The sequence below is a fragment of the Amblyraja radiata genome, chromosome 26, assembly GCF_010909765.2.
Source record: "Amblyraja radiata isolate CabotCenter1 chromosome 26, sAmbRad1.1.pri, whole genome shotgun sequence".
NCBI lineage: Eukaryota > Metazoa > Chordata > Chondrichthyes > Rajiformes > Rajidae > Amblyraja > Amblyraja radiata.
The window spans coordinates 20,992,128-21,005,996 of record NC_045981.1 but is presented as its reverse complement, the minus strand read 5'-3'; the positions used below and the strand labels follow the sequence as shown (position 1 = coordinate 21,005,996).

The 13,869-nt window shown below is 52.6% G+C and overlaps 1 protein-coding gene across 2 annotated transcripts in view; it reads right to left on the bottom strand.

Moving 5' to 3' along the window:
• The window catches only part of slc9a3r1 (SLC9A3 regulator 1), a 96,872-nt gene that overhangs the window by 9,936 nt on the left and 73,067 nt on the right, over positions 1-13,869 (bottom strand). For both annotated transcript variants that reach the window (XM_033044452.1, XM_033044453.1), the window contains exons 2-3: positions 13,516-13,695; positions 918-1,071 (exon numbers count right to left, since the gene is read on the bottom strand). In XM_033044452.1, coding sequence (XP_032900343.1) covers positions 918-1,071; positions 13,516-13,695 — 334 coding nt within the window. The remainder of the gene's footprint in view (positions 1-917; positions 1,072-13,515; positions 13,696-13,869) is intronic.

Below are 13,869 nucleotides of genomic sequence, written 5' to 3'. Positions count from 1 at the left end.
GATATGGGCCAACGCAGACAGGTGGAACCAGTGTAGCTGGGACATATTGGTCGATGTGGGCAAGTTGGGCTGAAGGTCAAGTTGGGCTGAAGTGCATGTGTTCATGCTGGATCACTCTATGACTTTTTATTGGAAATAAACTTTATTTTCCGTTTTTACTTTGTTTCTAAAAGACAGGAGTGTGTCGTTTTACTTGCAACTTGTGGGGAGAGGGGATCGGAGACAGAGGCTCTGAGAGTTAGCTGACTAAAGCGGACCACTGGCAATCGATCTCGGTGCTGCAGTGGGGACAGGTGCAGGTCACCAGGTCGGGCTGATTCCCTGCAGGAGACCAGGTGAATGGAAAGCCTCGGAGCTGAATCATTTGGAATGGAGTCCCAGCCTACTCAACCACTCCCTATAGCTCAGACCCTCTAGCCCTGGCAACATCCCCGTAAATCTTCTCCGTACCCTTAAGTTGCACCCGATGGTAATGCCCCGCCTCATCCTGTTGCCATGGCAAAGCCCCGCCCCCACATTGTTGTCATGGGAAAGCTCCGCCCCCACATTGTTGTCATGGGAAAGTCCCGCCCCATATTGTTGTCATGGGAAAGTCCCGCCCCCATATTGTTGTCATGGCAAAGCTCCGCCCCCACCTTGTTGCCATTGCAAAGCTGTGTCATAATGGTAATGACCTGTTGCCATGGCAAAGCCCACCATGTCACAATGGCGATGCCCCTCTCCCACCCTGTCACCATGGCTAAGCCTCAGTCGCCAATGAGAAGCCCTCCCACCCAGTCCTATGTCTCCACCATGGTGATACCCACTTGCCCAGTACTGTCTGGTGGTGCCTACATGTCTTCAGCAATGCCGCTATGGTGATGTCTGCACCACCCACCCCAGCACTGTTGCTATGGAGATGCCAGCCCCCACCCTACCTGTCAGGTGGGCAACCGTTGGTGAAATCTTGCACTTTTTGAAAAACTCTTCCGTTTCTGGATCGACGACCAGCAGCAAGGTCTCCATGCCGCCGTTCTTAATGGCCGTCACCACGTCAGCGTGCTGCTTCCCATCCACACTTATCCTGTTCACCTGTAACACACACGCAGGCAGTCAGAGCCGGCAAAGAGCAACAGCGAAACGGACACCGAGCACAAACAACAAACACAGTGAGAACAAACATGGAAATGACTGTAAAGAGACAACGTGACCCCATTGGGTACATGTTTGTCACTACATACATAACACCAGGTTCAGTACCTTTAGTTCCATCGCTACATGATGGGGAGCAAGAGGATACAGTGGTGCAGTAGTAGAGTTGCTGCCTTACAGCACCAGAGTATCGGGTTCAATCCTGACTACTGGTGCTGTCTATACGGAGTTTGTATATGTTAACTCTGTGAAACAACGTGGGTTTTCTCTGGGTGCTCAGGTATCCTCCAACACTCCAAAGACACACAGGTTTGTAGGTTAATTGGCTTAGCCAAAATTGTAAATTGTCCCTAATGTGTAGGATAGTGCTAGTGTATGGGGTTATCTCTGATCGGCGCGGACTCAGTGGGCCGAACGGGCCTGTTTCCATGCCTCACTAAAGTCTAAAGACACTCTATAGTACTGTCACTGTATAACACCAGGGCAAGGTATCAACCCATCATAAGAAGGATGTGGGGCCATTGGAGAGGGTGCAAAAGAGGTTTACTAGAAAGCTTTTAAGAAGGAACTGCAGATGCTGGAAAATCGAAGGTACACAAAAATGCTAGAGAAACTCAGTGGGTGCAGCAGCGTCTATGGAGCGAAGGAGATAGGCAATGTTTCGGGCTGAAACCCTACTTCAGACTGATAGGGGGTGGGGGGAGGGGGGAGAAGAAAGGAAAAAGGAGGAGGAGGGAGCGGGGGGGGGGGGGGGGGGGGGGGGGGGGGGGAGATGGGAAGATGCGGCGAATGGTGGGGTCCTCATCCTGGGAGCAGATGCGGCGTAGACGGAGGAATTGGGAATAGGGGATGGAGTCCTTACAGAAAGCAGGGTGGGAGGAAGTGTAGTCCAGATAGCCGTGGGAGTCAGTGGGTTTATAGCGGATGTCGGTCAGAAGTCTATCCCCTGCGATGGAGATAGTGAGGTCAAGGAATGGTAGGAAAGTGTCGGAAATGGTCCAGATGTATTTGAGTGCCGGATGGAAGTTAGTGGTGAAGTGGATGAAGTCAGTTAGTTGTGTGTGGGTGCAGGAGGTGGCACCAAAGCAATCGTCGATGTAGCAGAGGTAGAGGTCAGGGATGGGGCCATGGTACGCCTCGAACAAGGATTGTTCGACGTACCCGACAAAGAGGCAGGCGTAACTGGGGCCCATGCGTGTGCTCATAGCTACGCCTTGTATTTGGAGGAAATGAGAGGAGTCAAACAAGAGGTTATTGAGGGTAAGGACCAGCTCCGCTAGGCGGAGGAGAGTATCAGTGTACGGGTCTAGGTTGCTTCTCCGGTCGAGGAAGAACCGGAGGGCTTTGAGACCATCCTGGTGGGGATGGAGGTGTAGAGTGACTGGATGTCCATGGTGAAGATGAGGGGGTGAGGGTCTAGAGAATGGAATGCGCGGAGACGACGGAGAGTGTCTGAGGTGTCTTGAACATAGGTAGGGAGGGATTTAACCAAGGGGGATAGGATGGAGTCAAGGTATGTGGTAATGAATTCGGTGGGGCACGAACAGGCAGAGACAATGGGCCTGCTAGGACAGTCAGGTTTGTGGATTTTGGGGAGAAGGTAAAATCGGGCCGTGCGGGGCTGGGGAACGATGAGGTTGGAGGCTCGGGGGGAGGCAGGGCGTCAGAGTTGATGAAGTCGGTGATGGTGCTAGAGATAGTGGCCTGGTGCTCGTCAGTGGGGTCATGGTCCAGGGGTAAGTAGGAGGAGGTGTCCGAGAGTTAGAGCGTGGCCTCAGCATTGTAGAGATCGACGCGCCAGACTACCACGGCACCTCCCTTATCGGCGGGTTTGATAACCCAGTCTGGGTTGTTGCGGAGTGAGTCGATGGCAGTATGTTCGGGGGGGGGGGAAAGATATTGGAGTGAGACAGGGGAGTGGAGAAGTTGAGGCGGTTGATGTCGCGAAGGCAGTTTTGGATAAAAAGTTCTAAAGCCGGAGGGCCACAAGGAGGGGGTTCGTTGGAGACGGGAAAAGGGGTCATCAAGGGGGGGCGAGGACTGTGGGCGCGGAACTCATTGAGGTGGGGACGGAGGGGGAGAAAGGTAAGACCTCTGCTGAGGACCTACCGTTCGGTGTCGGAGAGGGGGAGGTCGAGGGGGATGGTGAACACACGGCAGGGATGGGGGTTGGGGCCGGAGGAAGGCAGGTGAGTGGACTGAGTACGAGGCGGTGTGTGGTGGGGGGGTACGGGGTGGTCAGGGGGTGGGGGGGTATGAGGGCTGTAGTGTGGGTAGGGAAGACCAGGGGTCAAATAGTTTGAGGGGGATGGGGAAGACCCAGTGGAACAGCCACTGAGGTTACCAGGGTTGGGCAGACTTTCACTAGGATCCAGTGCAGTCAAACCCAGAGGAGTGGGAATCAGCAGCGTGGAGGCTTCAGGCCTGGTGCTGGGTCCAGTTTGCAGGTAAGGCGACGGCTGTGGGCTGCTGGAGGGAGGTGGAGTGGCGAGGTTCGGCGGACCCAATGGTAGGAGTCCGTGGGCAGTGGAGGTCGGCGGGCGATGCGTGGGAGGTCCCGGTGGGCAGATGGTCGGTGGGGCGGCGCGGTTCGGCCAACCCAGTGAGGCAACGGGGTGAGTAGGGTGCGGTGTGGCGGCCATGTTCAGGGAGCCCCGGTCCGGCGGCGATATTCAGTAGGTCCGGTCCGGCGGCGATGCTGGATGGGCCCGGTGCGGCTGCGATATTCGGCGGGCCCAGTACAGCGGGAATGTCAGATGGGCCCGGTGCGGCGATGAGGTAAGGCGGTCCCAGGGGGCGGCGAGGTTCGACTGTCGCGTTATGGTGGCAATAGCCGGTGGAATCGGCGAGGGGGAGAAAGTCCGAATTACCATTGAAGTGGTGAGGCTGGGCGTCATCGGTGGGCAGGTGAAGGTCGGCGGCAGCATCGAAGTGGAGGTCGGCGAAGGCGGCGTCCTGGTGAGTACTGGAGGCGCTCCTCGTGGCCAAGATGGCGTCGCGGTACTCAGGCAGGCGGCGCGAGCCAGAGTTGGGGCCCGGAACCTGCGGGCGGTCGAGTCGCGGAGTGTCGGCGGCGGGAGCGGCCTGGAGGCGGGCTAATTTCAGGTCCTTAGTGGAGTTAAGGTGGGCCAGGAATCGTTGATTGAAGAGGTGGATCTTCCGGCGGATGAAGTATAGTTGGGGTCCGTTGCAGGTCCGGTTGAGTGAGGCCCGAAGTTTTGGGGAGAAGGTAAATCGGGCCGTGCGGGGCTGGGGAACGATGAGGTTGGAGGCTCGGGGGGGGGGCAGGGCGTCGGAGTTGATGAAGTCGATGATGGTGCTAGAGATAGTGGCCTGGTGCGCGTCAGTGGGGTCATGGTCCAGGGGTAAGTTGGAGGGGGCGTCCGAGAGTTAGCGCGTGGCCTCAGCTTTGTAGAGATTGACGCTCCAGACTACCACGGCACGTCCCTTGTCAGCGGGTTTGATAACCCAGTCTGGGTTGTTGCTGAGTGAGTCGATGGCAGCATGTTCGGGGGGGGGGGGGAAAGAGATTGGAGAGAGACGGGAGTGGAGAAGTTGAGGCGGTTGATGTCGCGACGGCAGTTTTGGATAAAAATGTCTAAAGCTGGAGGGCCACGAGGGGGGGTCCACGAGGAGGGGGTTCGTTGGAGACGGGAAAAGGGGTCATCAATGGGGGGGCGAGGACTCCTTCCCGTGGAAGAACGCTGTGAGGCGGAGGCGACGGTAGAAGAGCTCCAAGTCGTGGTGGGCGCGGAACTCATTGAGGTGGGGACGGAGGGGGACAAAGGTAAGACCTCTGCTGAGGACCTACCATTGGGTGTCGGAGAGGGGGAGGTCGGGGGTGATGGTGAACACACGGCAGGGATGGGGGTTGGGGCCGGAGGAAGGCAGGTGAGTGGACTGAGGACGAGGCGATGTGGGGTAGGGGGGGTAGGGGGTGGTCAGGGGGTGGGGGGGGGGGGGTGGTATGAGGGCTGTAGTGTGGTAGGGAAGACCAGGGGTCAAATAGTTTGAGGGGGATGCGGAAGACCCAGTGGAACAGCCACTGAGGTTACCAGGGTTGGGCAGACTTAGCACTAGGACCCAGTGCAGTCAAACCCAGAGGAGTGTGAATCAGCAGCGTGGAGGCTTCAGGCCTGGTGCTGGGTCCAGTTTTGCAGGTAAGGCGACGGCTGTGGGCTGCTGGAGGGAGGTGGTGTGGCGAGGTTCGGCGGACCCGATGGTAGGAGTCCGTGGGCAGTGGAGTCCGGGTCGGCGGGCGATGCGTGGGCGGTTCCAGTGGACGGATGGTCGGTGGGGCGGCCAACCCGGTGAGGCAACGAGGTGAGTAGGGTGTGGTGCGGTGGCCATGTTTGGGGAGTCCCGGTCCGGGGGCGATGTTAGGTAGGCCCGGTGCGACGGCGATGCTGGACGGGCCCGGACGGGCCCGGATATTCGGCGGGCCCAGTGCAGCGGGAATGTCAGATGGGCCCGGTGCAGCGATGAGGTAAGGCGATCCCGGGAGGCGGCGAGGTTCGGCGGTTGCGTTATGGTGGCGATAGCCGGAGGAATCGGCGAGGGGGAGAAAGTCCGAGTTACCATTGAACCGGCGAGGCTGGGCGAAGGTCGGCGGCAACATCGACGTGGAGGTCGGCGAAGGCGGCGTCCTGGTGAGTACTGGAGGCGCTCCTCGTGGCCAAGATGGCGCCGCGGGACTCAGGCAGGCGGCGAGGGCCAGAATTGGGGCCCGGAGCCTGCGGGCGGTCGAGTCGTGGAGTGTCGGCGGCGGGAGCGGCCTGGAGGCGGGCTAATTTCATATCCTTAGTGGCGTTAAGGTGGGCCAGGAATCGTTGATTGAAGAGGTGGATCTTCCGGCGGATGAAGTATAGTTGGGGTCCGTTGCAGGTCTGGGTGAGTGAGGCCTGAAGTTTCGGGAGTGTCAATGCGAGGTCCTGCTGGTGCCGGCGCATCGCGGCCAGGGTGGATCTTAATGCCCGGTTGGAGAATTGCTGGGTATGCCGGTACATAGCAAGTCGGTACCGATAGTCTGGCTTGGGTCCGAACTGGGATGTAGGGAACTGGAACTGGAAGCCATGAGGTATGTGATGGAGGCGCAGGCATACCCAGAGGAAGCAAATGTGGCTGTGGTATCGAGTCTGGATAAGGATGTGGAAGGGGGGGGGAAAATCACAGAGAGGGAGCAGTTAGAGAGGAGGTTGTGAAACTGTCTCCGGAGGGAGGTGGAGAACTTCTTCAAAGTAGGCAAACCTTGAGGAGATTTCGCAATGGAGTAGACAAAGTGCTTAAGAAGGAACTGCAGATGCTGGAAAATCGAAGGTACACAAAAATGCTGGAGAAACTCAGCGGGTGCAGCAGCATCTATGGAGCGAAGGAGATAGGCAACGTTTCGGGCCGAAACCCTTCTTCAGACTGATAGGGGGTGGGGGGGAGGCGGGGAGAAGAAAGGAAAAAGGAGGAGCCCGAGGGCTGAGGTAGGAAGGGGAGGAGACAGCAAGGGTTAACAGAATTGTGAGAATTCAATGTTCATGCCACCAGGATGCAAACTCCCCAAGCGGAATATGAGGTGCTGTTCCTCCAATTTCCGGTGTTGCTCGCTCTGGCCGTGGAGGCGGCCCAGGACAGAGAGGTCGGATACGGAACGGGAGGGGGAATTGAAGTGCTGAGCCACCGGGAGGTCAGGTTGGTTAGTGCAGACCGAGCGGAGGTGTTCGGCGAAATGAACACCAAGCCTACGCTTGGTCTCACCAATATAGATCAGCTGACATCTAGAGCAGCGGATGCAATAGATGAGGTTGGAGGAGATGCAGGTGAACCTCTGTCTCACTGGAACAACTGCTTGGGTCCTTGAATGGAGTCGAGTGGGGAGGTAAAGCGACAAGTGTAGCATCTCTTGCCGGTTGCAAGGGAAAGTGCCTGGGGTAGGGGTGGAGCGGGAGGGAAGGGAAGAATTGACAAGGGAGTTGCGGAGGGAGCGGTCTTTGTGGAAGGCAGACGGGGTGGGGGGGGGGAGATGGGAAGATGTGGCGAGTGGTGGGGTCACGTTGGAGGTGGCGAAACTGACGGAGGACTATTTGTTGTATGTGCCGGCTAGTGGGGTGAAAGGTGTGGTCCAGGGGGACTCTGCCCTTGTTGCGAGTGGGGGGGGATGGGGAGAGAGAGCAGTGTTACGGGGTATGGAGGAGACCCTGGTGCGAGCCTCATCTATGGTGGGGGAGGGGAACCCCCGTTCCCTGAAGAATGCTGCCTGGATTAGAGAACATTAGCCATCAGACTTGGATTGTTTTCTCTGGAGAGGCTGAAGGGAGAACCGAGAGAAGTTATGAGGCGCATAGGAGGCAGACAGTCAAAACCTTTTTTCCCCCCAGGGCAGAAATGTCAGATTAGAGGGCAGAGCTTTAAGATGAGAGGGACTGAGAGGTTTAAACTAGATGTGTGGGGCAACATTAAAAACAGTGGTGGGTGCCTGGAATGCACTTCCAGAGGTGGTGGTGGTGGTGGCAGATACAATAGTGGCATTTCAAGCACTTTTAGATAGGCACATGGATATGCAGGGAATGGAAGGATAAAAATCACATGCAGGCACAGGAGAATAGTTTAACTTGGCACCATATTTTGCACAGACATTGAGGGTTGAAGGGACTATTCCATGCTTCACTGGATACAGGAGTATCACGGCATGTGTTGTACTGCAGATAGGGTATTTGTTAGGCAGTGCGTACCTCAGGCGCAGTGTATGGAGGGTAGCCACTAGTAGTAGCTTGTAATTTGAGGCTAATTAGCCACCTAAGTGACTAGTTGACAGAGTGTCCTCAGGCCCAGGGAAGGCAGTCCTTTGGTGGCACTGCTCCCACTTGGTCATACTACTGAGCCATCCAATTCATCTGTCACTATCAGCAACAAGTGCCAATGTGGTTTACCAGTCAGGTAATACTTCCTCCCGAGCTGTTACTCACAAAATCTCCGAATGAATGAACCTGGGAGGAAGTGGCAGTATCAGCACAGGCAGTAGCATTTTAAGTTCTCTCCCTCAGGGAGTTTCACACATCATTCAAATATCACCACACTACAAATCAGTGTCGATTTTAGCAGCATAACACCAACATAGAAATCAGTAAAACCATGCATACGGAGCTACTCAGCCGTATGGGCACAGACAGTAGGCTCGAAACACTGAGCTCGTCAGAAGGCATCTGTGAACAAGTCTGATCATTGAGCGTATCAGTGATGAGAAGGCAAAAAAAAATAAATGCTGGAACACATTTACTACGTGCAACACAGTGGTAAACAGGAGATGATTACATGGCAGAAGCAACGAGGCCTGAAGAGAACTCAAAGATGTTCACAAATAGTGGTTGCATTCCTCATCATCCTTACTGTCACTGAAGTGTCTTAATGGGAAGGGATTTGATGGAGGTTCAAGATACAAATTATGCAAATCCTGTTGTGAAACATTCTCGCAACTTCACTGGTGCGTGTAAATATTACACTTGTAGTGATTGCCTGGTGATTTTCATGCAACACTGTGGTGTTTTCCAATACCCCCGCACAAGTTGAGGGGTGCAGGTGCACTCTTGGACCTGATACAACAATCTGGCAGAGTCCTTCCTGAGTGAGCGTGCAGCATGATACGGTATCGGTGATGAGAAGCTCACATGCTCACAGTGATGAGACAGCACACAACACCTGGATAATCTCCCCTCTCAAAGGACATTAAACAAGAGCCTCGTAAGCTGTTCGAGGAACCCTTAGAACGACATCACCGAGCGGCAATATCCATGGGAGAGGTGCCTCTTAGGGAAGGCAGTTACTGATGGGGAAAATCATCCTTACCTTCAATGTGGCAGCATGGACTTTGGCTGTCTGAGGAAAAGTATGTTTTAAGATCAGGATGTCAAACTCAGCACAAGACAGTGTTGCAGACAGTGAATAAAGTTATCAAGAACGATAATGGAACCATGATCAACTGGGTAAGTAGGCTGAGGAATGGCAAATAGAGTTTAATTTGGACTCTGCAATGCGTTGCATATTGGGAAGACACAACAGGGCAGGACCTGTAGCATTCTTGCTATTGAGGGAGTGCAGTAGGTTCACGAGGTTAATTCCCAAAATGGTGGGACTGTCATATGTTGATAGAATGGAGCGACTGGGCTCGTAGACTCTGGAATTTAGAAGGATGAGAGGATATCTTATTGAAACTTATAAGATTATTAAGGGATTGGACACGCTAGAGGCAGGCAACATGTCCCTGACGTTGGGAGAGTCCAGAACCAGGGGCCACAAATTAAGAATAAGGGGTAGGCCATTTAGAATAGAGATGAGTTGTGAATCAGTGGAATTCTCTGCCTCAGAAGGCAGTGGAGGCCAATTCTCTGGATGCTTTCAAGAGTTAGATAGAGCTCATGAAGATAGCGGAGTCAAGGAATAAGGGGAGAAAGCAGGAACGGGTTACTGATTGTGGATGATCAGCCATGATCGAGTGGGCACCTACTGTCTATTCACAGTGAACAGTATGCCCCTGGAGTGTGTTGTAGAGCAGGGGTATCTAGTGCAAAATTCCCTGAAGGTGGCGTCACAGTATGGCATGGTGGTAAAGGCGGCTTTTGCACACTGGCCTTCATCAGTCAGAGCATCGAGTATGGAAGTTGTGACATATCATGTTTCAGATGTACAAGAATGTGATGAGGCCACACTTGAAGAATTGTGTTCAGTTTTGATCACCGTGCTATAGGAAATACGATGGGAAGAGTGCAGAGAAAATGTACGAGGATGTCAGCAGGTTGCGAGGACCTAAGTTACAGAGAGAGTTTGGGTATGCTTGGACTTCATTCCCTGGGGCATAGAAGATTGAGAGGTGATCTTATTGAAGTGTATAAAATCATGAGGGGAATGGATATGGGTGAATGCACACTGTTTTTTTTACCATTAGGTTTGGGATATCAAGAACTGCAGGCCATAACGGTGAGAGGGGAAAGCTTTAACTGGAATTTGAGGAGTAATTTTCATACAGTGGGTGGTATGTATGGAACAAGGTGCCAGGTGGTTGAGAGAGGTACAATAATATCATTTATAAGACAGTTAGGTACGTAGATAGGAACATCTAAGCAGGATATGGACCAAATGTGGGCAAATGGAACGAGCTTAGATGGGTACTTGTACGTCACGGATAGGGGCTTCCGTGCTGTATAACCCTATGGTTCTCAGTGACTTTCACTTAATAACGCATAATTAAACTGCGACATTAAATGCTAATTTCTATGCAACAATCCGCCAGACTGACTGGCCTCCAAACTATTACTTTCATCTTTCATAAACAATGATCCTTTTGCAGCAACCTTCATCTTTGGACACCAGGCCTGCACTTAAAAGCACTGGGAAAATCATCATCAGAACCTGCTCCACTAGCTGGGATGAGCCTGACACCCATTTAATCCAGGGCCAACCATGCATCCACTTTAAAGATGCCAGAGGCCTAGCCAGGTTATAATCTCCAGCATGGCCCATCCTTCCTCCCCAGTGTCAGTCTCTGCACATTATACATCTTTCCGATGAAGGCAGACACTTGGACTAAACATGTATCACCATACCTGCACTCTCAGGCGGTAGGCCAGGCCTCTGCCCGTCAATACCGTTTCAGGCACACACTTAGCCTGAACTAAAAAGGGAAAATGCTGGAAACACTTTCTCTCGGTAATTTCGCAACTGGCAAACTCACGGCTTTCCCTGACTTCCTGCAGTGTTGAGCTACTGATATTGGTGACAAGAGCTTTTCTCATCTCCATATGACCCCAGAGGGGGGCACATTTGATTGTGCCCAACCCCCTTCTCAGCAAGAACTTGTTTGGCTTGTGAGAGTTGTGTGCAGACTGTCACAGAGAATCTAAAAAGTATTCATGTCATCTCTGCCATTCACGTCATCTCTGGTCTGGTCTATTATGCAGAGAGATTGGAGAGGTGGGGGGTCTGTTTTCCTTAGAGCAAAGGAGGTAAGAGAGGATATAATTGAGGTATATAAAATAATGAGATGTATAGACAGAAGAGACAGCATGGAACCTTTCCCCATATAAACGACAGAGAAAACCAAAGGAGCTACAAGGAACTGCAGATGCTGGTTTACAAAAGAAAACTCAGTGGGTCAGACAGCATCTCTGAACGACATGGATAGTGACGTTTCAGGTTGGGATCCTTCTTCAGACGGATTGTACGGGGGGGGGGGAGGGGGGGAGAGCGTGGGAGTGAGACAAAGCTAGGCCAGTGCTAGGTGGATACAGGAGAAGGGGGAGTTTGGTCGATGAGTAGACATAGGCTGAAGATGAAAAGGGGACAAAAGAGGCTATAAGTTAAGGAGAAAAATGGAGTGAAATGTGAAGCCAGAAGGAGGTATATTGTTGGGAGGGAATGTAGAGGTCTAGATTTAGGGCAAGGGGCAAGAGATTTAGGAGGATATGAGGGTGACGTTTTTTAACTGGAGAGTGTTGTTGAAGCAGGGTTGCCGACAGAATTCAAGAAGTAGAAGCAAAAAACGGCAGATGCTGGTTAATACACAAATGGACACGAAGTGAAGAGGTAACTCAGCGGGTCAGGCAGCATCTCTGGGGAACGTGGGTAGATGATGTTTCAATGTAGGGGTGGCACTGATCAGTGCGGTCATGGTGTCTGAATGAATGGCCTGTTTCAGTGCTGTATGACATGACTGGGGAAGAACAAACTGTGCGAAGTGCTGCATGCAGAAACCTGCTGAAACTTTGCCCGATGCAGCAGAACAGCAAGGCCCTCTTCTCTGTTTCTTGTCATACTGAGAAGTCCAGCGTGTAAATCCGTATCATTCACACAAAGACACCAATACATCAAACTCGGGGGATCACCTCTTAATTAAGAAGCGTTTGCTGATGTTATTTGTGTTTCAGCAGCATGTACAATGAAACTAACTTCGCCCACATTACTCTTGTCCATTTGTCGGATGTTGATAAAGTCTGCATGACATTTTTATTGTCTTTTTTTAAATGGAGAAAAAAAATCCATCTCTGTTGATGCAAGGATGTTAAGATAGCGTCTGGGGAGAAAGGAAGTGAACACTGGGAAAGTATAAACCGATCAGGCAGCATCAAAATGCCACTGATAATATCCTGTGCCTCGAAGAAAGCTCCATGCACAAGAATTTCAGGAAGTAGGTCTTCAGAAGGAAAATTCCAGAGAGGCTGGGAATAAAGTATTGTCAGATTATCAGGATGCAATTGCAACACAAGGTAATAATAATAATAATAAATTGTATTTAATGGGCGCCTTTCAGACATCTCAAGGACACCTTACATAGTAATCGGAATAAAAACATATAATCGGAATATAACAGGTAATAAAGACATCACAGAGACACAAATTAAAAACAGAATTCAATCCAAAAACAGAAAATCAAAAAACACAGTGTGAAGAGAGAGCAGCGGCAGCCAAAGCGCGCCAGCGTCCACTCTCTCTTCACGGCAGCCATCTTGGACACAGACCTACAGGACTACAATTAGACTACAATTAGACAGGTATCACCTACAACCAACACACACAGATTGACGCTTGAATTACAGATACCCGATACAAAGGAGTGTTTGAGGGATGGGTTTGTCGGCTGCAGCACGGCAGCGGGTATTCCCTGCAGAGTGGGAACAGTGCATTTCCCATCCCTTGTCATCAACCCCCCCTCCCCCCCCGCACCTCATACCAGAGTCTCAACAATTGGGGGTTGGGTTGAGCCCAGAGTGCGGAGTAGACTCATTCGCTGAGGCAGCGAAGACGGCTGGAGGCCACTCAACCCGTGCCCGCTTACTCTCCCCTCCCAAATTACCCGAGGACAACCTGGAGACAAAGTCATCAGCAAACCGAATGGTTGTGACTGTGAGAGGGAGCTGGATTCCCGCCAATACAAGTCTGAGAACACACCACGGAAACAGCAGGGTAGATTCAGCACGTACCAAATGTGTGAACAAGGGGACAGAGAGGAGAGAGGGCAGTGGGGGAAAGTGGGGGAAATGTAAGTGGATGGGAGAGATGCGGAGCAGAGAGGGGCAAGGAGAGAGAACAAAGGAGCAAGGCGAGTGAACAAGGGGTGAGGGAAGGGGTTAGGGGAGGGGAGTCAGAACAAGGAACATAGAAAATAGGTGCAGGAGGAGGCCATTCGGCCCTTCGAGCCAGCACCGCAATACTAAAAATGGCAGTGGTGGGATGAGGGGAGAGGCAAACGGGGCACACTGAGAGATGGACTGAAGGACTAGGAATGAGGGAGACAGAATTTGTTGTATCTCAGACTAAGCTCGGCTCTAAATGTCACTCGACTGTCCTCAGCTAATCAAATCAATGATTCAAAGAGATGTCTGAGGAAAAGAAAGTTTGAGCATTTACCTCGATGATGCGGTCCTGGGGCAGCAGTCCGGAATGTTCTGCTGGAGAGTCGGGGTCCACGGCACGGATGTACTGTCCAGTCTTGGATTTCTCGCTGTGAAGGTTGAAGCCGTAACCCTTGGAGCCCTTCTGTATGCAGCAGAGTCGGGGACGCAGTTCCCTGGCTGCCTCCGTCGATCCCTGCAATCACAAGACACCTCTTTACTGCCGGGGATGGGGAGCAGAGGACAGAGGCCCAGAGAAACCCTCGCACCCGACGCAGCAACCGCCCAGCGGCTGAAGGGAAGGAACCCGAGGGGCAGGAGAACTTAACCATAACAACCGTGACATAACTTGAGGGGTGGCGAATGGATC